This window comes from Myodes glareolus, chromosome 2 (assembly GCF_982192425.1).
Source record: "Myodes glareolus chromosome 2, mMyoGla1.1, whole genome shotgun sequence".
NCBI classification, from domain to species: domain Eukaryota; kingdom Metazoa; phylum Chordata; class Mammalia; order Rodentia; family Cricetidae; genus Myodes; species Myodes glareolus.
The window spans coordinates 84,390,073-84,410,714 of NC_142027.1; the positions used below are offsets into that span (position 1 = coordinate 84,390,073).

The 20,642-nt window shown below is 39.0% G+C and overlaps 1 protein-coding gene across 1 annotated transcript; it reads left to right on the forward strand.

Annotated features, from left to right (window-relative positions):
• Positions 1–332: 332 nt before the first annotated feature.
• Positions 333–17,833, forward strand: LOC125399873 (uncharacterized). The gene is made up of 4 exons (XM_087897420.1): positions 333–448; positions 14,479–14,605; positions 14,796–14,856; positions 15,983–17,833. The coding sequence occupies exons 1-4, from the start codon at positions 422–424 to the stop codon at positions 17,214–17,216; spliced, it is 1,449 nt and encodes a 482-aa protein (XP_087753546.1). The 5' UTR covers positions 333–421; the 3' UTR covers positions 17,217–17,833.
• Positions 17,834–20,642: the final 2,809 nt, after the last annotated feature.

Genomic DNA, 20,642 nt, shown 5'->3' on the forward strand with positions numbered 1-20,642 from the left:
TTTGAACAGGAGAATCAGTCTACTCCACATTGTGTAATGGGCTATGCTAGCTAGCCACATCATGTCAAGGAGGATGAAGGCAATGTGGTTGTGGATTACAGGAAGACGCTGTGTTATCTATCTGAGAGAGGCATAAGTGATATTGAAATTCATACATCTGCAGATCTGTAAAAGTCTGGGTCTGGAGTAGAAGTCAGGACCAAGGAACCCTGTGCTGTGTCTTTAAGCACACTGTAAGGCTCAGAGGAAGTTCTCTTGTTACTCAAGCCGCGCTAGCCAATCAAGACCTCTAGGTCAACCTGTCAGTCAGAAGTCAGTCAGGGCACTTCCTGGCACCATACTGCGGGATTGATTTTAAAGCTGAGAAGGCGCCAGTGGATTGCATTCTGGGAGTGCTACTGCAGGGAGCTCTGAGGAGATCATGGGTGAGCCTGGAAGCCACGACATGGTGAGTACAGGATTGCTCATCCAAAATGAGGAGGAGAGGATGGTGAGCCATGGGAGGCAGTGTGGCAGGCCCTCCCTGAGCGAGGGTAGGAACCTCCCGCTACCATCAGTGTTCTCTGAAGTCCCATGTGGTCCTTGCAACTCCCCAGAACCAGGTCTTGGCCTCTGAATAACTTCCCTCTGTGGGCTGGATCTGTGAAAAGGATTTCCAGCAGGGAATTGTGTGTAGAAACATCTTTGTGGTCTACATCAACGTGATTTTGATACTAATGGAAGGCAGGATCCCAAACTTGGAGATGCCTAGTTTTTCTATTTCCTTTCAGAAACGTTGCCCTTTGCATTTAGTATTTACTAGTAAGATCCCTTTGCATTTAATATTTGCAAGTAAGATACCTTTGGAGTTAATTTTGTGGAGTTTGTAAATTGCATTCTTGCATTAGTTTCCACTCAATTACTAACCGGTGGTGCACAAGGTAGACTTGTTGATATAAAGGCATCACCAATGCTTAGGAGATACTTAGCTGAGGAAGCCTGTCTCTAAATTACCCAAAGATAGCAAAGTAGTATGCTAACTAGGCCTGTTAGAGATTAAGATGCTAGGATACAACATTGTTTACATAGATAGCTTAAACATTTCGCTCTAGACTATGACAAAGACACCATTGATTTATAAACAGCCACTACTCCTGTCCCCATATCAATGAGCAGACCTCTAATGTCCTGTTCAAGGCCATTATAGGATCATAATGAATATTAGGGTGTGGTGTGACTTAAAAGTTCAGTTCTTTTTAGAGAAAATTTTAGTTCTGCCAGATGTATATGCTGAGAAAAGTGACAGTTATTTGAAAAGGAAAATGCTGTTTTGTTGAGATCTGGCCATATCAATGATATCTTTCCTTTTAGAGTCCAACTCATGGAGAAGGAACATAGCTCCTTCTCAAAACCAGGGATACTCTTGGCAGCACCAGGAACAACATAGTGAGTTTCTAGAACTTGGGAGTTTTGCCTAAGGTCCTGAGTGATGGAGAATAAAATAGAACTCCTTCATTGAAACCAGGAATATGTTTGGGAGAGATGGTAAGAATCTGGAACCAGTGCCTATCTGGAGAGGTTCTTCAGGTCCTGAGAACCCACCCCTTCCCACCACAGCGAGCTACAGTTCCAAGGCCACTTTGGGCATAGTCCATAATAGTCTTGAGATAGCTTTTCCACTTGTGTTGCATTTTTTTTGAGACAGGGTTTCTCTGTGGCTTTGGAGCCTGTCCTGGAACTAACTCTTGGAGACCAGGCTGGCCTGGAACTCCCACAGATCCTGCCTCTGCCTCCCAAGTGCTGGGATTAAAGGCATGTGCCACCACCTGCCTGGTTTTGTGTTGCATTGCTTGATTAAGCTTATTCTGAGTTTGTCCCATTTTATGGTAATTTCTGCTGAGTTCCTAGAAGTCTCCTATTTCCTCCAATTTCCCCTTACAAATGGTATACAAGAAGCTATTCATCTTAAGAAGCTTACTTGGAATAAGACATCGTTTATGCAAGACTTCTCTGTCCCAGCTTTTATCATATCTTTGTTCCATTTTTCCTGTCTTTCTCACCTTCTGGCACTGCACATAAGGCCCTGTCAGTAAAGTATGACCTGCTGCTTCAGGTCACTTACATACTTTTGACATAATTGTGGCAATATCTTTGCTGTGTAAGTTTCCCAATTCCCTAACTGGCAAGACATGCAGTTTCCCATCTCTATTTAATTTCAATAAAGTGTAGACTAGAGTCGGAACCTAAAAGAAACTTAAGGATGGTACTCTATGTGGAATGCAGTGTTTATTATAGATTTTCTCCTCTTTGAGCATTTACCAGAGATGGATGCATGCTATCATTGTGCAGATTTTTCTTTATTAATCTCTTAAATGTGTACAGTGTTTTCTCACTAGAAAGGCATATTCTAGAATAGCTGCACTTCCAGCATTGTAGAAAAATATTTCTGAGATAAGGTCTCTTATGTTGGTATATGAGACCTTGATTTCATTCTGTGGCATTCCAGGTCAATGACCTTGCTGTCTTGATTTAAAAGTCTTTTTTTAACAAGATTTCTCTGTAACTTTGGTGCCTGTTTCAGAACTAGCTTTTGTAGATTAGGATGGCCTCGAACTCCCAGAGATCTGCCTTCCTCTGCTTCCCGACTCTTGGGATTAAAGGCGTGTGCCACTACCACCTGGCATTGATTCAAAATTCTTAAATGACTGTGTGGCCTCAGACTTTTAAAATTACCCACTTGAGTCATGAGGTCAACTATTCATTACACTCACAGAAGGATCTGCATGTGGAACATGGTTTCTGCCTTCAGATCAAAGTTTACTGAGTGCGCCACAGGGGAAATAGGAGGAAATCAGCTGCTGGAGCCACCAGTCTGAGAAAGGACCAAATTGTGGCAGTGTGGTAGTTTCAATGTTATTGGCTTCTATAATGTCATAGGGATTGGTGCTATTACAAAGTGTGGCTTTGTTGGAATCTGAATGGTCTTGTTGAAAGAAGTGTGGCACTGGGGATGGGCTTTGAGAATTCCTATGTGCTGGATACTGCCAAGCATTTCAGTCTACTTCCTACAGCCTGCATATCAAGATATAACCAGCACCAAAATTGTCCTGCACAACATAATTCTCTCCACCATAATGACAATGAACTGAACTTATGGAAGTCTAAATGAGCCACCCTGATTAAGTGTTTTTATAAGGTTAAGATGCTCATTGTATCTCTTTACATCCATAAAATTCATAACTAACACAGGTGGCCCAGTAATTTTTTTTTTTTTTTTGGTTTTTTGAGACAGGGTTTCTCTGTAGCTTGGAGCCCCTCCTGGAACTAGCTCTTGTTGACCAGATTGGCCTTGAACTCACAAACATCCACCTGCCTCTGTCTCCTGAGTGCTAGAATAAAAGCATGTGCCATCACCGCCCAGCTCAGTAATTTTTTTTAATATTCCGGGATGTACTAATTCATGTCATGTGAATGAAGACAGTCCTGATTTGTGAGTTTATCATTGGAAGGTTAGCTTGAGCCAGTGAATATTGAATTTCAAAACAGGTAACTGTCCTGTGCAGATATGTTCAATCCTGCTTGACATAGTTAATACAGCTCCAAGGATTGAGAAACAGACCATTGTCTGTAACTCTGTATGTCAGGTTCCAAATCTCAGCAGCAAACATGAGCATGTGAGCAATATCATTCTGTCTTTTATCAGAGGCATGCCATCTAAAAGGGAATGGCCTACTCCTTTTCAAAGTCAAAATGCCTGAGGTTTATCTTATTGATTTTAAAATATATTATTTTCATCTTCCTAAAAAGCCCATTATTTGTATTCTCTTTCAATTTTCGTTTCTTTAAATGCATTACTGTTCTAATGTCTATTTTGTTCTCTTCCCCACTTTTTTTAAACATTACATTCCAGTTTTTCCTGAGTGTTATTGATTTACCGATTTCTCTTTATATCAGTGTGTTTTCTAGCCCAGGCTTGCCCCCATATTATGTACCTGAGAGTTGCTTTGAACACAGCTGATTCTGCCTCTGTTGCCCAGTGCTGGGAAAACACTCTTACAGTTCCTTCCAGGATGGGCTTTGACTGGTCATTGAGAAGGAAAAATAGATCAGTTAATGAGAGTCCTCTAATCCATCTGGCTTTTTCTGGGAACTCATAATTGAAGAGAGATATGTGAAAGAGTCCATTTACCTACTCTGAAGTTGTTGAAGGCGGAGTGCAGAAAGGGGACGGAAGGAAAATAAAACACAAGAGATTATCTGCTTTCATAGCTGTGAAAATTATTGGAGTCCACAAGAGAGTACAGTCAATGCACAGACCAATAGGCAGATCCACGGGAAGTGTCTATGTACTCATCAAATGGAACAACCTATTTTGCAGAGCTGTGGGAACACTTGCCTTTTGGAAATGTCACCCTCATATCTGTAAAGACATTGTTAAGCCATACATCTTCCCTTTGAAATGGGCTTCATTCCCAGACCACCTCAGCAGTGAAACCTCTTCGGGGCAGTGGACTGACCTTGCTCCATTTCCCCCACACAATGAGGCCTTGGAGCAATGGCATTCACTCTATGTTTTAATACTCAAATTTACTTAGAGTCAATCCCACATAATTACCTGCTAACAGACTACATAGAAATTTCTATAGAAGACAGGCACTGAGCAGGAAGCCAGCATGCCCCACCTTTGCTAACAAACAACTCTGTGTGTTCCCAGAGGTGTGTACTACAGCAGAGATTAGGAATATGGGTGAATCAAGGATTCAGGGATGTTTAATAACTTTATTAAAGGGCTTGGAATGCCAGATACATCCCTTTGAATGCTGGCTCTTTCCTAGGTCAGGTCTCCTGCTCTGGAGTGCTGCTTTGTCAGGTTCAACCTGCCAATTTTTGTGCTTTTGATATGCATATTATTATTGTCCTTGCCTATGGATTTTTCCAACCATGTCTGTAAAAACTAGAATTCTCATGGAGATCTGCCCTTACTCTTACTCTTCTTCTTCACCTTCACTACTTCTACTACTTGCCCTTACTCTCCTTCTTTCTTCTCCTTATTCTTCCTCTCCTCCATGCACCCTTTACTTCATTTTTCCTCTAGCATGAAAAATAAAGAAGATGCAGAGTTAATATACTTGAGTTAAATGTTTTACCCTGATATCCTTGCTTGCCATAGATACCCAGTTCTGAAATCTGATGGGTACTTGGGCTGGTACTCAAGGTGTCCAATAAAAATTAGTAATATGGAGTTTTGTAATCAGTTTTCAATGATTGATAAATGGCATGAGTGACCATTTCTTGTGATCCACAAGACAAAGACAATGAAAAATCTGAATAAAGAACTGACTTTATCATGAAGCCCAATTGCTGTAGTTTTACTACTTCAACCAAAATACAGGATCTCTGTAAACTGTAATGACTTTGCCTAACAGTACCATTGTCCCTATTTACTCAGGAGATCCTATCTATTTCCCCTTTCCAGGTGGATCCAAATATGTTTCTGTTAGGTTCTCCTTGTTACCTAGCTTCTCTGTGGTTGTGGACCAGAGACGGTTTATCCTTTACTTTCTAAGTAGTATCTATTTTTGGGTGAGTAATACTGTTTTCTTGATTTTGAGTCTGGGGTCCCACAAACAGGATGGGATTTTCTAGTTCCATCCATTTCCATTGCAAGATGTCATTGGTTGTTTTTTTTTTTTTTTTACCACTGAGTAGAACTCCATTGTGTAAATGTACCACATTTTCTTTATCCATTCATTGGTTGAGGGGCATCTAGGTTCTTTCCAGGTTCTGGTTATTACAAATAATGCCAGTATGAACATAGTTGGGCAAAGGCCCTTGGGGTATCATTAACATCCTTTGGTATATGTCAAAATGTGATGTTGCTGGTTCTTGAGGTAGGATGATTCACAGTTTTCTGAAAAACTGTGATTTCCAACATGGATGCACAATTTTGCACCCCAACGGTCTGTGGAGGAGTGTTCCCCATACTCGAAATCCCTTCCAACATAAATCAGTTTTTGTATTCAGAAAATTTAGTATATTATTCTGACTTCCTTGAGGTTTTGTTGGTTTGGGTCTTGTCTGTGGAGAGACAGTTTTAGTTTCCTTTCCTGAATTTAGCAGCTTGCCTTATTTCTATGGATATCTGTTTTCCAATTGTTTATATCTTTATGATGTTTTTCTGCTCTTTAAGTGATTGTTGTTAATGCACTGGATTTGATTTTTACAACTTTCTCATCTATTATGGTCTCTTTAATCAGATTCACCTGTCTATATGATGTAGCCTAGAGTCTTCTGAGGAAACCTCAGTTGAGGCCGTGCCCACTCAGAATCACTAGTTACTATGTCTGTGAGAAATTGTGTTGATTGATGATTGATGTAGGAAGAATGTCCCCTGAGTCCAGCAATACTCATAAGCAAATGGAGCTAGATTGGATGAGAGGGCTAGCTGAGCTTGAGACAGTGACCAAGTGAGAGAAAAAGCTAATAAAACTTTCCCCATATATTTTTTTTTACTTCAGTTGCTATCTTGAATTTCTATCCTAAGCTCCCATGATGATGAGTTTATGATCTGGCAGTATCAGTCAAGTAAACATGGAGATGCTTTTGATTAGGATTAAGTCACAGAAAATAACAAAAAAGTTATAATAAAATGTGGTACAACAGAGTAATATGGTTACTGAGAAGAACTTGGAATTGATGACTTTTGGAGGATTGTTGAAGATATTAAGATTGAGATGGCAAAATTCCTAGAAACAAATACACAGTGCTTCTTATGGGATGGATTGAAAAGATGGGAGTGTTGAGAGTAATGCAGGCAGTGAAGGTGGACGTCATAGGAGTTCAGTTGGAAATAGACTTCATGAAAAATTAAGCTAGAGGTCATTGGATTATATTTTTGTCCCAAACAATTCTTACTTTCTCCATTACCTGAAAATTGAGTAAGCCAAAATTAAAACATAGAGGCTGATTTCTTTTTTTTAAAGATGTATTTATTATGTCTACAGTATTCAGCCTCCATATATGCCTGCAGTCCAGAAGAGAGCACCAGATCTCATTACAGATGGTTGTGAGCCACCATGTGGTTGCTGGGAATTGAACTCCAGGACCTCTGGAAGAGCAGTCAGTGCTCTTAACCTCTGAGCCATCTCTCCAGCCCGAGGCTGATTTCTTAAAGTATTGATTCTGTTGGATAGTTTTTACAAATGACTGACTCAGTTCTACTCTAAAGAAACTAAACAAGTGGTTCAGGGAGAAATGAAAAATTCTTTTTGTTAATGAAAAAGCTCTGGGTAGTTTCAGGTGGCAGAAACTTTCAAGTAGATTGTCACCATTAAAGAAAATCCCATGGTCTAGAGAGGAAGCCTAGCAAGGTGCTCTAAGGGTAAGATTTCATCTAGCTAAACCTTCTATTGATGGAAGGAGTAAGCAGAGTGTTTCCTAGGTCCAGGAATCAACTTCATACAAAACCTACTGTGACTCTGGTCCATGCAACTCTGGTGGGTTCCATCCCAACTTAGAAGCCAAACTTGTCATGATTCCCCATGTACTGATTCTAGGAACAATAAAGATGATGTCAAATGTAAAGGTCATTGATTCTCCCTTTGTGGGTTAAGCTCAGCACTGCTGTATCTACCTGCATTTGGCAGGGTCAGAAACCTTGTGAGGAGCATTTGAGAGTTTATTTCATTAAAGCTCTGAAGAAGTTTGTGTTCTTTTGAGAACACAGGATAGTGACATACCCAAGCTAGGAGGCATTTGCCATAGACAGCTGCATACAGAGAGTGGGAATAGCAAATGAGTGATGAGAATGAACAGTTACAGTGATGGAGCTATCTAAGTTGTTTTAGAATGAAGCCCCCTGAGTCTCAGATGGAATTAAAGGATTTTGTTTTCATTCTGCTGAGTTTTAATCTTGCTTTGGTCCAATCTTACACACACACACACACACACACACACACACACACACACACAACATTCACATTCCTCTTTCTTTTCTTTTTGAAATTTTTCTCTCATGCAATATATTTCAACTACAATTTCCCCTACTTTCGCTTCTTTCATCCCCCCAACCACCTCTCCTCCATACCTTCTCCTCCATTTTTCTTCTTAAAAGAGAAGATCTCCCACGGGTATCAACCAAATGTGACATATTGTTTTGGACTGCAGACTCTCAGACCTTGAATTTTCTATGACCCTTTGCCTGCCTGCGTGAACAGCTTGTTTTCCTGTGCTTGCAGTTGCTCTGAGCACGAGACCTCCATGAGTTCCTGATGTCAAGGGAGTGGTTTCTTGTGGGTTTGCAGCTAAAAATCCCTGGAGCTTGGGCGTGGCCATTAGTTAAGAAGAACCCTATATAAGCTGCCCTGGAACACACTAAAATCACCCTTCTTGTTTTAAGAGTGACCCATGTCTCTGTGTGTTTTTCCATCTCCAGTCCCTTTTCTGACTCACGAACCTTCTCATAGTGCAGGCATTACATTACAACATATGAAGTTAAATAAGACTCGGCATAAGCTCTCATATCAAGGCTTGAAGAGATAACCCAATAGGAGGAATAGGGTCTCAAGACCAAGCAAAAAAGTAAGAGACACCTCAGACAGTATTACTTGTGTTTCAGTTATATTAGAATATTGAGGGCTCATTGTAGTAGAATAGCTGGGATCAGGTGGCTGTTCTTTGTGTTCTTAAACTGTATATGTATCTCTGTTTGTGGTAATTATGAGTCTAGGTTCCCATTTCTCATTTTGTCTCTTTTGAAAGTGTGTTTTGTTCAGTGGTTCCCATTTACTGTCTGTCCTTCTGGTCTGTGTAGCCTATGGTTCAACAGAGGTCCTTCATAACCATGTGCGGTGCTAGAAATCAGTTGACAGATTTGGTCACTGTTCTTTCAGGAAGTCTTTGTGTAAGTTGGTGGCTGAGAAAACATAAAGAGGGGAGGTGGATTAGGGACTGTGTGGTGTGAGGGACTTTGTCAGTGTGCAAGTGGCCTATATGGACTTAACACAGCTGCTGTGTCTTGTTCAGACAGAACATCTCCACCTCTTTTGGGGGCTAGGACACAGTGACAAGAAGTCAGGTAGGATGGGGATAATGTTTGGGGGAGGTACTCAAAGAGTGAAGGTGATCCATGGGTGGACAGGCTGCCTGGATTTCTAATGTTTAGTGTGGACTCTGCTTTATCAGGGAGTCTTTGCCTGAGTTCAACTACAGGTTCTTCTTGCTGGCCTGGCCTGCTCTTGAGGGGTGGGGATATATCTCAGTAGTGATGGCTGGAGAGTTGTTTGGGGAATGTAACTGTGGAAACTAAAAGAATGAAGAAGTTTTATGAACTGGTGACCTACCTATTCTTTGCCTGGTGTGGTTTGTATATGATTATGGGATGTCTGCACAAATTTGAAACTGGAACACAGACAGACATATTCCTCTCTTTATAAATGGAATATATCCTGTGTCATTTTATATCTGAAATGTTTACTTTGCTTATTTATTTTAATAAGACAATGTTATGTCTTGAGTATCAGAAAAGACTGGATATTTGAACATTTTGGCTGTTAAAGATTGTGAAAATTATGAAGTTAGATTTAAAGCATTTTCATTTCTTTTTGTTTATTCTCTTTATTTATTCTTCTCTCATAGAGTACATCCTGATCACAGCCTCATCCCTGTCTAAACTCCTTAGTCCCCAACATTCCCTCTTTCCCAGATCCACTGTTCCTCTTTTTCCCTTCAGAAAGAGCAGGCCTCCTAGAAATGGCAACAAACATCATGACAAGATACAATAAGACTAGACACAAACCTTCATATCCATGAATGTTTACACAACCCAGGAGAAGGAAAATAGTACCAAGAGCAAGCAAACAAGTCAGAAACACTCTTACAGTTAGCAATCTCTCAAAAACACCAAGCAAAGCAACCACAGTACACATTGAGAGAATAGAACTCAAACACTGCAAGCTCCATAATTGCTCTGTCAGGCTCTCTAAGTCCTTATGATCCTGCTAAGTTGACTCTGTAAATTGTGGGATTTTGCTATCTTTCACACCTCTGGCTTCTAAAAAAAAAACCTTCATCCAAATTTCTGCTTGTTTCCAAGTGTTTCAGCTAGTGTTTGAGTGAAGTTCATTGCATCTGCCATAATCAATTTTCAAAGAAAGGACCTTTGTTTAAAGTTGGGCTAGGAAACAATCTATGATTTTATCAGATTAGAGTTAGGAATCCTTATATTGACTCTTATTTTCTCTTTTGTTACTTGTATTTTGTTCTCCTCTAAATTCTGAACCATTGAACTTCTCGTTCCTTGCCATCCAGGCAGTGCTGGACATGGGTTGCCTCTTTTCACTTAGGCCTCAAGTTAGTTCAGTCATTGGTTTGCCACTACACCAATTTAAACCACCAATTTCCTGGTATATCTTACAGACAACACAACTCTGGGTCAAATATTTTGTGGCTGGCTTTATTTTCCCACCACAGAGGACTATAAGTCATTAGAGGAGATGACAGGTTCAGGCTTCAAATTCTTAGTTACTGGAAGTCCTTATTAGGGCTGCCATCTTAGCCTGCAAAAAGTTTTTACTGTATTAGGTTTCCACATCAACCTTAATAGTATTCCTATTCCAGTTATCTAGCCCTGTATATTCTCCCTCCATCCCTCCATTTATCCCATGATTGTTACTGTTACTATTCTTTGTTCATCCATAAAATCTAGTCTATTTCCTCTTTTCATGTGGACTCCAAGCATCCCCTGCTACAGCCATTCTTGTTACTTACCCTCTCTGAGTCTGGATTGTAATGTGATTATTCTTTACTCAACTGCAAATATCCACATATATATGCGTGCATATCATGTTTGTCTGTGTGGTTCCAGATTTACTCTCTCAGACTAAAATAGAACTGAGGAAATTGAACATCAACAAATCAAATAATCAAATAAAAATGTGTTACACACCAAAATAAAGAATTCTAAATAGATTAATTTAACTGGCTTAAAAACACATAAATAAGTGTTCAACATCCTTAGCCATCAAGGAAATACAAGTCAAAAGTACTTTAATGATTCATCTTATACCTGTCAGATTAACTAGGATCAATAACACAAGTGACATCTCATGCTGACAACAATATGGAGAAAAGGGAACACGCCCCCCCCCCATTGTTACTAGAAATGCAAACCTGTATAGCCAGTATGGAAATCAATATGGCAATTCCTCAGATAATTGGGAATCTGTCTACCTCAAGACTCAGCTATACCACTGTGGTAGTTTGAATATAGTTTGCCCCAGTAATCTCCTAGGGAGTGGAAGTAGTAGGAGTTGTGACAGTTCTGGAGTTGGCATGGTCTTGTTGGAGGAAGTATGTCACTGTGGGTTTTCGAGGTCTCTTATTCTCAGGATACTTCCCACTGTGTCAGACTATGTCCTGTTTCCTGTGAGTCAAGAAAAAAGGACTCTCAGCTCCAGTATCACATCTGCCTGACAGCTTACATGCTCCCAGCCATGATGATAATTAACTCAGCCTCTGAAATTGTACGTGAGCCACCTCAATTAAATGTTTTTGTTATAAGAGTTTCTCTGTCATGGTGTCTCCTTATAAAAAAAAAATTCTAAAAGAGGAATTGATCCCAGGGACTTGAATTTTGCTGTTCTAGTCCTAACCATGCTTTTGTTTAGAATAATAAGGTCTTTGATTCTTTGGCTTAAGAAAAGGACAGAATGCAATTCACATGGCCTACAGGCAGAATCATACTAGGAGGAGCATGGGAGAGAGTGACCTTGATAATATGAAATATCAGGAGCCAGCTCAAGAGGTTTCAGAGAAGAATTTTACTATGTTCTTTCAAAATTATTCTTGTGATATTTTGGTGAAGAAAGTGCCTTGGTTCAAAAAATCTGCCTGAGGCTAAAGTAAGGAGATTTTGATTAATTTCATTGGCAGAAGAAATCTCAACACAGCTTAAGATAGACTAAGCCAAGTGGATATTAGTGGTAACTCTACTGAAGATGCATAATAAAAAGAGCGGCTGAACAAGGAAACATACTTGAGGTGATAAGGGCTGGCCAGTACAGGCTCCATATTTCTCAGTTAAAGGGAGTCCTCACTATAATAACCCTCAAAGATTGCAGAAAGTTGTTACTGCTCTGTTTCAACATCAACCCTTGAATGCTTTCCTATTCTAGTAATTTTTTGCTGTGTTTCCCCCTTCATATACCTCTGCCTTCTGAATCATAGCACTGCTGGTGGCTGTGTTTCTGTAATGAATAATTGGGAATTTATCTACCTTAAGACTCAGATAAACCACTCTGATAGTTTGAATGTAGTTAGACCCAATAATCTCCTAGGGACTGGCACTATTAGGTGTGGCTTTATTGGGCTGGGTTATGGCCAATCAGGTCAATATCATGATTGTTATAAGAGACGTCACATTGAAACATTTCAGGAAATGTTCCAGCCTATGATCCTCATGGAAGTTAGACTAAATACATGGGATGACTATGAATATGTATGGATCAGGGTCAGAATGTAGTTGATCAAAGGAAAAGGTGCCAGATTAGAAGTGGTTGAACACTTGTCTCACTGGGGTGCTCTTCTTTGTTGTATTTGTGGAACATTTAGTAGGAGGAAGGTTTTGGATAAAACTCCTATTGAGGATTGGATTTACATATTTATAGCCTCAACCCATTTCTGGTTATGTGTGTCCTGCTCTCGTGTCTTCACCACCATTATAGATGGTATCACTAAATTACATAACATTCTGTTGAAGCAATTGCTATTCACTCTTCAGCCTTTTGCTATCCTGATTTCTATTTTAATTTTTTTGTTTTTACTTTTGTTCTTGAAAGACAAAATTTTTCTATGTAGCTCTGGGTCCTGAACGTAGCTCCTTAGACCATGCTGTCTTCCACTGAGAAATACAAATAATCCTGGCTTCTGCACAGAGGGATTAATTGCAAAGCAACATACTTGGTTTTGTGTGTGTATGTGTGTGTTTATGCATTCTTTTATTGTCTGATAAGCCTGGAATGTAGGTTTTTTTGTACATTTCAAGGATAAGTTTCTATGCTGAACTTCAACTACATCTTGAAATTTGAAGCTTGGTAGAGGGTCTCATTTTCTTTCCCAGGAGAGTAGTATCCATGACATTAATACCTCTGCCTTCTGAATCATTGCACTGCTGGTGGCTGACTTTCGACCTGCTTCTAATATTTTTTTGTTTAGAATGCTTTCAATGAATATGAGGTTGTATCTGTATACAAAGGTGTGTACCACATGTGTGCCTGTTTCTCGTGATAGTCACAAGAGGCCTCAGAACCTATGAAGTTGAATAATGAATAATTACAAGGCCCCTTTTAGTACTGGAAATTTTGCTCACTTTTCTACAAAGACAACAAGACTGCTTAATTGCTGACCCATCTCCCTTACTCTATGTTATTTATGATCATCATTTTCAGGGCTGATGTTTTCTTTGGTCCATTTGTAACTGTTAAACATGCACTCCCTTTTTATTAAGATCTTATTATTAAAGAGTTTAAACTGGGCCACTGGGGGTTCTGGAAGATGAATGTAGAACTAAAGTGAATACAAAACTTTTTGTAGGATGTAGTAGGACATAGGTCTACTTTTCATCCCAGCCATCAGCCTCCCAGCTACCTGGCTAGTTTTACCCCCAAAATAATGACACAGAAATTATATTAATTAAATTACTGCCTGGCCCATTAGCTGTAGCCTCTTTTTGACTAACTCTCACATCTTGATTAACCCATTTCTATTAAATCTGTTTATCACCACATGACTGTAGCTTACCAGCAAGATTCTAACCTATGTCTGTCTCAGGCCGGAGATTCATGGCATCTGCCACTCAGCCCTTTTTCCCAGAATTCTGTTCTGTATGCTCTGCCAACCTAAGGGCTGCCCTATCAAAAGGCCAAGGCAGTTTTCTTTAATAACCAATGAAAGCAACACAAATACAGAAGGACATCCTACACCAGTAAGAACTTCAGTAGAACTTCTGATTTCTTTTTACATTTTTATTTGCATGATTTTTAGATGGATACTGGGTTTTATTAATTTGTAACTCTGGCTTGTAACTCATTGCATAGGCTTTGGCTGACATCCAACTCAATTTAATTCATCTTCTTTTATGTTGATTGCTGGAATTAAAGGCAAGAGTCACTATACCAAATTTTCCCATCCCTTTTCTAGATAATCATTGTTCTTACTTTTTCTGTAATGTTTTCTCATTAGTGTTGATCTGCTTACTTGTCTGTCTCTGTATGTCTGTTCATTGGCATTTCTTTCTCAAGGATGTATCCTATTTAAAGTGTCAGTGAATGGCACATATGAACCTCCTCTTTAGTTTCCTTCTAAAGTGACTGGGGATCACATTATAATATACTGTCATGGAATAAATGTGGAAAGCATCAGCATTATACAAATATATCATTTTAAAAGAAGTATTCAATGTCAGGACCACACTTTGTTTTATTGTTGATTGGATTCTTCTAGAATTCAGTGACCTATGAGGATGTGCACATTGACTTCACTCAGGATGAGTGGGCTTTGCTGAATCCTTCCCAGAAGAGTCTCTACAAAGATGTGATGCTGGAGACATACAGGAACCTCACTGCTATTGGTAAGATTGTGAACTTTCCTTCTCATCTTAAAGTAAGGGGACAAGTATGTATTATTATTGATACTTTTGCATATTTGTGTTTGAGAAAGAGTAAGAATGAGCCAAATAGCTAAGACATAGTTCACTTAAGAGATTCAATTTTGTACAATATCCATTAATATATTGTCTACTTTCTGTTCTTATATTTTAGGCTACAGTTGGGAAGATCATAATTTTAAAGAGCATTCTCAAAATGCTAGAAAACATGGAAGGTAATTTTTATTTGCAACTTGGTATATATTTATCTCTTAAGAAATTTTATTTTGTCCCGGAAGATTCAAAGTAAAACAATACTATAAATAAGCACAGCTTAAAGTATATTAATGATTATTAATTTCTCATAAAATCATATGCCTCCGTATGAGGTCGATGTATTCAAGGCATTTCTATAGAAACAGAAGAGAAGGAAAGGATTCCTTAACTGATACCACCATTTGAATCATAGACCCATGGCAACCATTCTGTAGAGCTGCCAATCCATTTAGTTTCATACCATTCAGATATTGCACAAGGAACACATTGTAGTATACACATTGAATAGATAATAAGTATATGTTTAAAACTTTCCAAAAAGAATACTCTGTAGTAAAGCCTGTGTTATTCATGTACTTGTGACTTTGCCAAACTTGCTGAAAAAGTTAGTTCATGAGAGTCAAAAAAGCTCTTGTGGAGAAACCTTAATTTCTATACCACATGTCTATGAGGAACAGAAAGCCAAACTGTGTGAATTCAATGGACAATTCTTGTTCCTTCAATAAGAATGTCATATGTCACAATTGAGCTTACCAAAATGGAAAGAGGGACTGTATTTCCTTCAGAATAATGAGAAGATATGAAAGATAATTAGTATTTCAACACTATGTAGATTTGTTGAATATGCTATAAGATTATATTTAATGGATTTTCAAACTTCCTTAGGAAGACATCAGCAAATTCACACTAAAGATAAACCCTATGAGTGTTGGACTATATACTTACTTTTGTTTGTCTTAGTACACTGTCTTGTGGTAGGTATTGCACTACAGGAAAACATAAGAATGCAAAAAGAATATAAGATTATTTAAAACTGAGTTAGTCTAGTTGCTTTCAAATATGTAAAAAAAACTCATGAAAAATGATGCTTTAAATGTGGGCCATATATTAAAAGACTTTTACCATCAAAGGTACTTCAAAGACACAAAACATCCCATACTGAAAGATAGCACCATGAATGTAAAACGTAAAATCTGATTCCTCTTTACAATTAAACAAAATTATAAAATTAATTCATACAGATATTAAGATTCATCAGTGTAATATACATGGTAAAACTTTTACATGTGCCAATTATTTTTTCAGGTATGAAAGAAACCATAATGGAGAGAAACCCTCTGAATATACTCAATGTGTTAAAGCCTTTGCATGTTATAGTCATCTTCAAAGGCATAAAAAAATTCATTCTGCTGAGAAGCCTCATGATGCTATTCAATATGATGAAGCCTTTGCAGGTACCAGTTGTCTCCAAATAAGAACACAAGCTGGAGAGAAACCCCATGAATGTAATCAATGTGGTAAAGACCTTTCATATGTCAGAAGTCTCCAAGTTCACAAAAGAGGAGCTACTGGAAAGAAAACCCATGAATGTAATCAATGTGATAAAACTTTTTCAAAATGCTCTCAACTCCAAATACATCAGAGAACACATACTAAAGAGAAACCCTATATTTGTACTGAATGTGGTAAAACCTTTGCACATAAATATAATCTCCAAATACATAAAAGAACACATACTGGAGAGAAACCCTATACATGTAATCAATGTGGTAAAGCCTTTTCACAGCTTGGTAGTCTAAAAACACATAAAAAAATTCATACAGGAGAGAAACCCTATGAATGTGATCAATGTGATAAAGCCTTTTCATGTGTCAGTAACCTAAATGCACATAAAAAAATACATACTGGAGACAAACCCTATGAATGTAATCAATGTGGTAAAGACTTTTCATATGTCAAAAGTCTCAAAGTTCACAAAAGAGCACATACTGGAGAGAAAACCTATGAATGTAATCAATGTGATAAAGCTTTTTCCCAACTCAGTAATCTAAAAACACATAAAAGAACACATACTGGAGAGAAACCCTATGAATGTAATCAATGTGGTAAAGCCTTTTCACTGAAGAGTAATCTTCAAGTACATCAAAGGACACATACTGGAGAGAAACCTTATCAATGTAATCAATGTGATAAAGCTTTTGCAAGTCATAGTGAGCTTCACAGACATAAAAGAACACATACTGGAGAGAAACCCTATGAATGTGATCAGTGTAGTAAAGCCTTTTCATATATCAATAGTCTCCAACTTCACAAAAGAACACATACGGGAGAGAAACCCTACACATGTGATCAATGTGATAAAGCCTTTTCACAACTGGGTAATCTAAAAACACATAAAAGAATACATACTGGAGAGAAACCCTATGAATGTAATCAATGTGGTAAAGCCTTTTCACATGTCAGTAATCTCCAAACACATAAAGGAACCCATACATCTTCAAAGGCATGGAAAAAGCCATTCTGCAGAGAAGATATATGATGATATTCATTATGATGAAGCCTTTCCAGGTACCAGTTGACTCCAAATACTTTAAAGAACACAAACTGGAGAGAAACCCTATGAATGTAATCATTGTGGTAAAGAATTTCTGTAAGTCAGAAGTCTCTAAGTTCTGAAAAGACCACATACTGGAGAGAAAACCTATGAATGTAATCAATGTGATAAAGCTTTTTCAAAATGCTCTAAACTCAAAATACACAAAAGAACACATACTACAAAGAAACCCTATGAATGTAGTGAATGTGGCATAAAGTCTTTGCATGTCAATGTAGTCTCCGAATACAAAAAAGAACACATAGTGGAGAGAAACCCAACACATGTAATCAATGTGGTAAAGCCTTTTCACAAAACAGTAGTCTTTGAGAACATCAAAGGACACATACTGGAGAGAAACTTTATCAATGTTATCAATGTTATAAAGCTTTTGTGAGTCATGGTGAGCTTCACAGAAATAAAGGTACACATACTGGAAAGAAGCCCTTTGTAATTGATGTGATAAAGCTTTTTCACAGCACTCTAAACTCTAACTTCACAAAAGCCTGGCTTGTTTGAATGCTCACCTTTATAGACCTGGATGGAGGAGGGAGGACCTTGGATTTCCCACGGGTCAAGGAACCCTGACTGCTCTGGGACTAGAGAGGGAGGGGGAGGTAGGGAGGGGGGAGGAAAAGGGAGGCAGGGAGGAGGTGGAAATTTTTAATAAGTAAACAAATAAATAAAATCTTGAGGAAGAATCATACTGCAAAGAAACTCTTCTTTTTGGTTTTTTGAGACAAGGTTTCTCTGTAGCATTGGAGTCTGTTCTGGAACTCACTCATAAATTTGGCTGGCTTTTAACTCACAGAGATTTGTCTGTCTCCCATGGGCTGGATTAGAGGGGTGTGCCACCACAGTCCAGTCTGTCAAACCCTTTAGGTGCAATCAGTGTGGTAAAGTTTTCCTCTTCTTGGTAGTCTTTGTACAAGAGTAAACTTTTAGTGGATAAGAGGTCTATTTAGGTCTTTGCATATCACAGTACTCTGAGGACCTCAGAAGATTTATTCTAAAGGGAATGTGACTATCAATGTTTTGGAAATATCTTCAGCCAACACACATTTTCTTTTTTAATTTTTATTTCTTTTATTAAAAATTTCCACCTCGTTTTCTTTTCCCACTTCCCTCCCCTCCACTCTCCCCACTCTCCCTCCCCATCCTTCTCCAGGCCAAAGAACAGTCAGGGTTCCCTACCCTATGGGAAGTTCAAGGTCCTCCCTGTTCCCCCCATGTCCAGGAAGGTAAGCATCCAAACAGACAAGACTCCCACAAAGCCTGTCCATGCAGTAGAATCAAAGCCCCGCGTCATTGTCCTTGGCTTCTCAGTCAGCTTCTACCATCAGCCACATTCAGTCCGGTTTGATCACATGCTCCATCAGTCCCATTCCAACTGGCCTTGGTAATCTCCCATTAGATCTGTCCCACCGTCTCAGTAGGTTAATGCACCCCTCACAGTCCTGACTTCCTTGCTCATGTTCTCTCTCCTTCTGCACCTCATTAGGACCTTGAGAGCTCAGTAAAGTGTTCCAATGTGGGTCTTTGTCTCTATCTCCATACATCCATCGCCAGATGAAGGTTCTATGGTAATATGCAAGATAGTCATCAGTGTGACTATAGGACAAGGCCAGTTCAGGCACCCTTTCCTCTGCTGCTCAAGGAACACGCTGGGGACATCTCCTTGGACACCTGGGAACCCTCTAGAGTCAAGTCTCTTGCCAACCCTAAAATGGCTTCCTTAATTAAGATATATACTTCCCTGCTCCGACATCCACCCCTCCTCCATCCCAACTATCCCATTCTCTCAAGCTCTCCCCATCATCCCCATCTCCCTTCTCTTCCCCCATCTCTCCTTATCCCCACCTCACCCCCACCCCCGTGCTCCCAAACCCGTCCTGGCAATTTTGTCAACTTCCAATATCCAGGAGAATAACTATATGATTTTCTTTGAGTTCACCTTCTTATTTAGCTTTTCTATGATCATCAATTATAGGCCCAATGTCCTTTATTTATGGCTAGAATCCACTTATGAGTGAGTGCATACCATATTCCTCTCTTTGGTTCTGGGTTACCTCACTCAGTAAAGCGTTTTCTATTTCCATCCATTTCCATGCAAAATTCAAGATGTCATTGTTTTTTTACCGCTGAGTAAAACTCTAATGTGCATATGTTCCACACCTTTTTTAACCATTCTTCTATTGAGGGGCACCTAGGTTGTTTCCATGTTCTGGCTATTACAAATAGTGCAGCTATGAACATAGTTGAATAAATACTTTTGTCGTATGATAGGGCATCTCTTGGGTATATTCCCAAGAGTGGAATTGCTGGGTCCTGAGGGAGGTTGACGCCTAGTTTCCTGAGAAACCGCCACACTGATTTCCAAAGTGGTTGCACAAGTTTGCATTCCGACCAACAGTGAATGAGTGTTCCCCTTACTCCACATCCTCTCCAGCATAGACTATCATTGGTGTTTTTGATTTTAGCCGTTCTGACAGGTGTAAGATGGTATCTTAAAGTTGTTTTGATTTGCATTTCCCTGATCGCTAAGGAGATTGAGCATGACCTTAAGTGTCTTTTGGCCATTCGAACTTCTGTTGAGAATTCTCTGTTCAGTTCAGTGCCACATTTTTAAATTGTGTTAATTAGCATTTTAAAGTCTAGATTCTTGAGTTCTTTGTATGTTTTGGAGATCAGACCTTTGTCTGATTTGGGATTAGTGAAGAACTCCTCCCAGTCAATAGGTTGCCTTTTTGTCCTAATGACAGTGTCCTTTGCTTTACAGAAGCTTCTCAGTTTCAGGAGGTCCCAGATATTAATTGTTGCTCTTATTGTTTGTGCTACTGGGGTTCTACGAAGGAAGAGGTCTCCTGTGCCTATGTCTTGTAGACTACTTCCCACTTTCTCTTCTATCAGATTCAGTGTGGTCAGATTAAAATTGAAGTCTTTATTCCATTTGGACTTGAATTTTGTGCATGGTGATAGAAATGATTCCACTTTCATTCTTCTACAGGTTGACATCCAGTTATGTCAGCACCATTTGTTAAAGATGCTTTCTTTCTTCCATTGTAAAATTTTAGCTCCTTTGTCGAAAATCGGGTGTTCATAGGTTTGAGGATTAATATCTGTGTCTTCGATTTGATTCCTTTGGTCAACATCCCTGTTTTTGTGCCAATACCAAGCAGTTTTCATTACTGTACCTCTGTAATAGAGTTTGAAGTCAGGGATGGTAATGCCTCCGGAAGTACTTTTATTGTATAGGATTTGCCTATCCTGGGTTTTTTGTTTTTCCATATAAAGTTGATTATTGTTCTCTCAAGATCTGTGAAGAATTTTGTTGGGATTTTGATGGGGATTGCATTGAATCTATAGGATGCT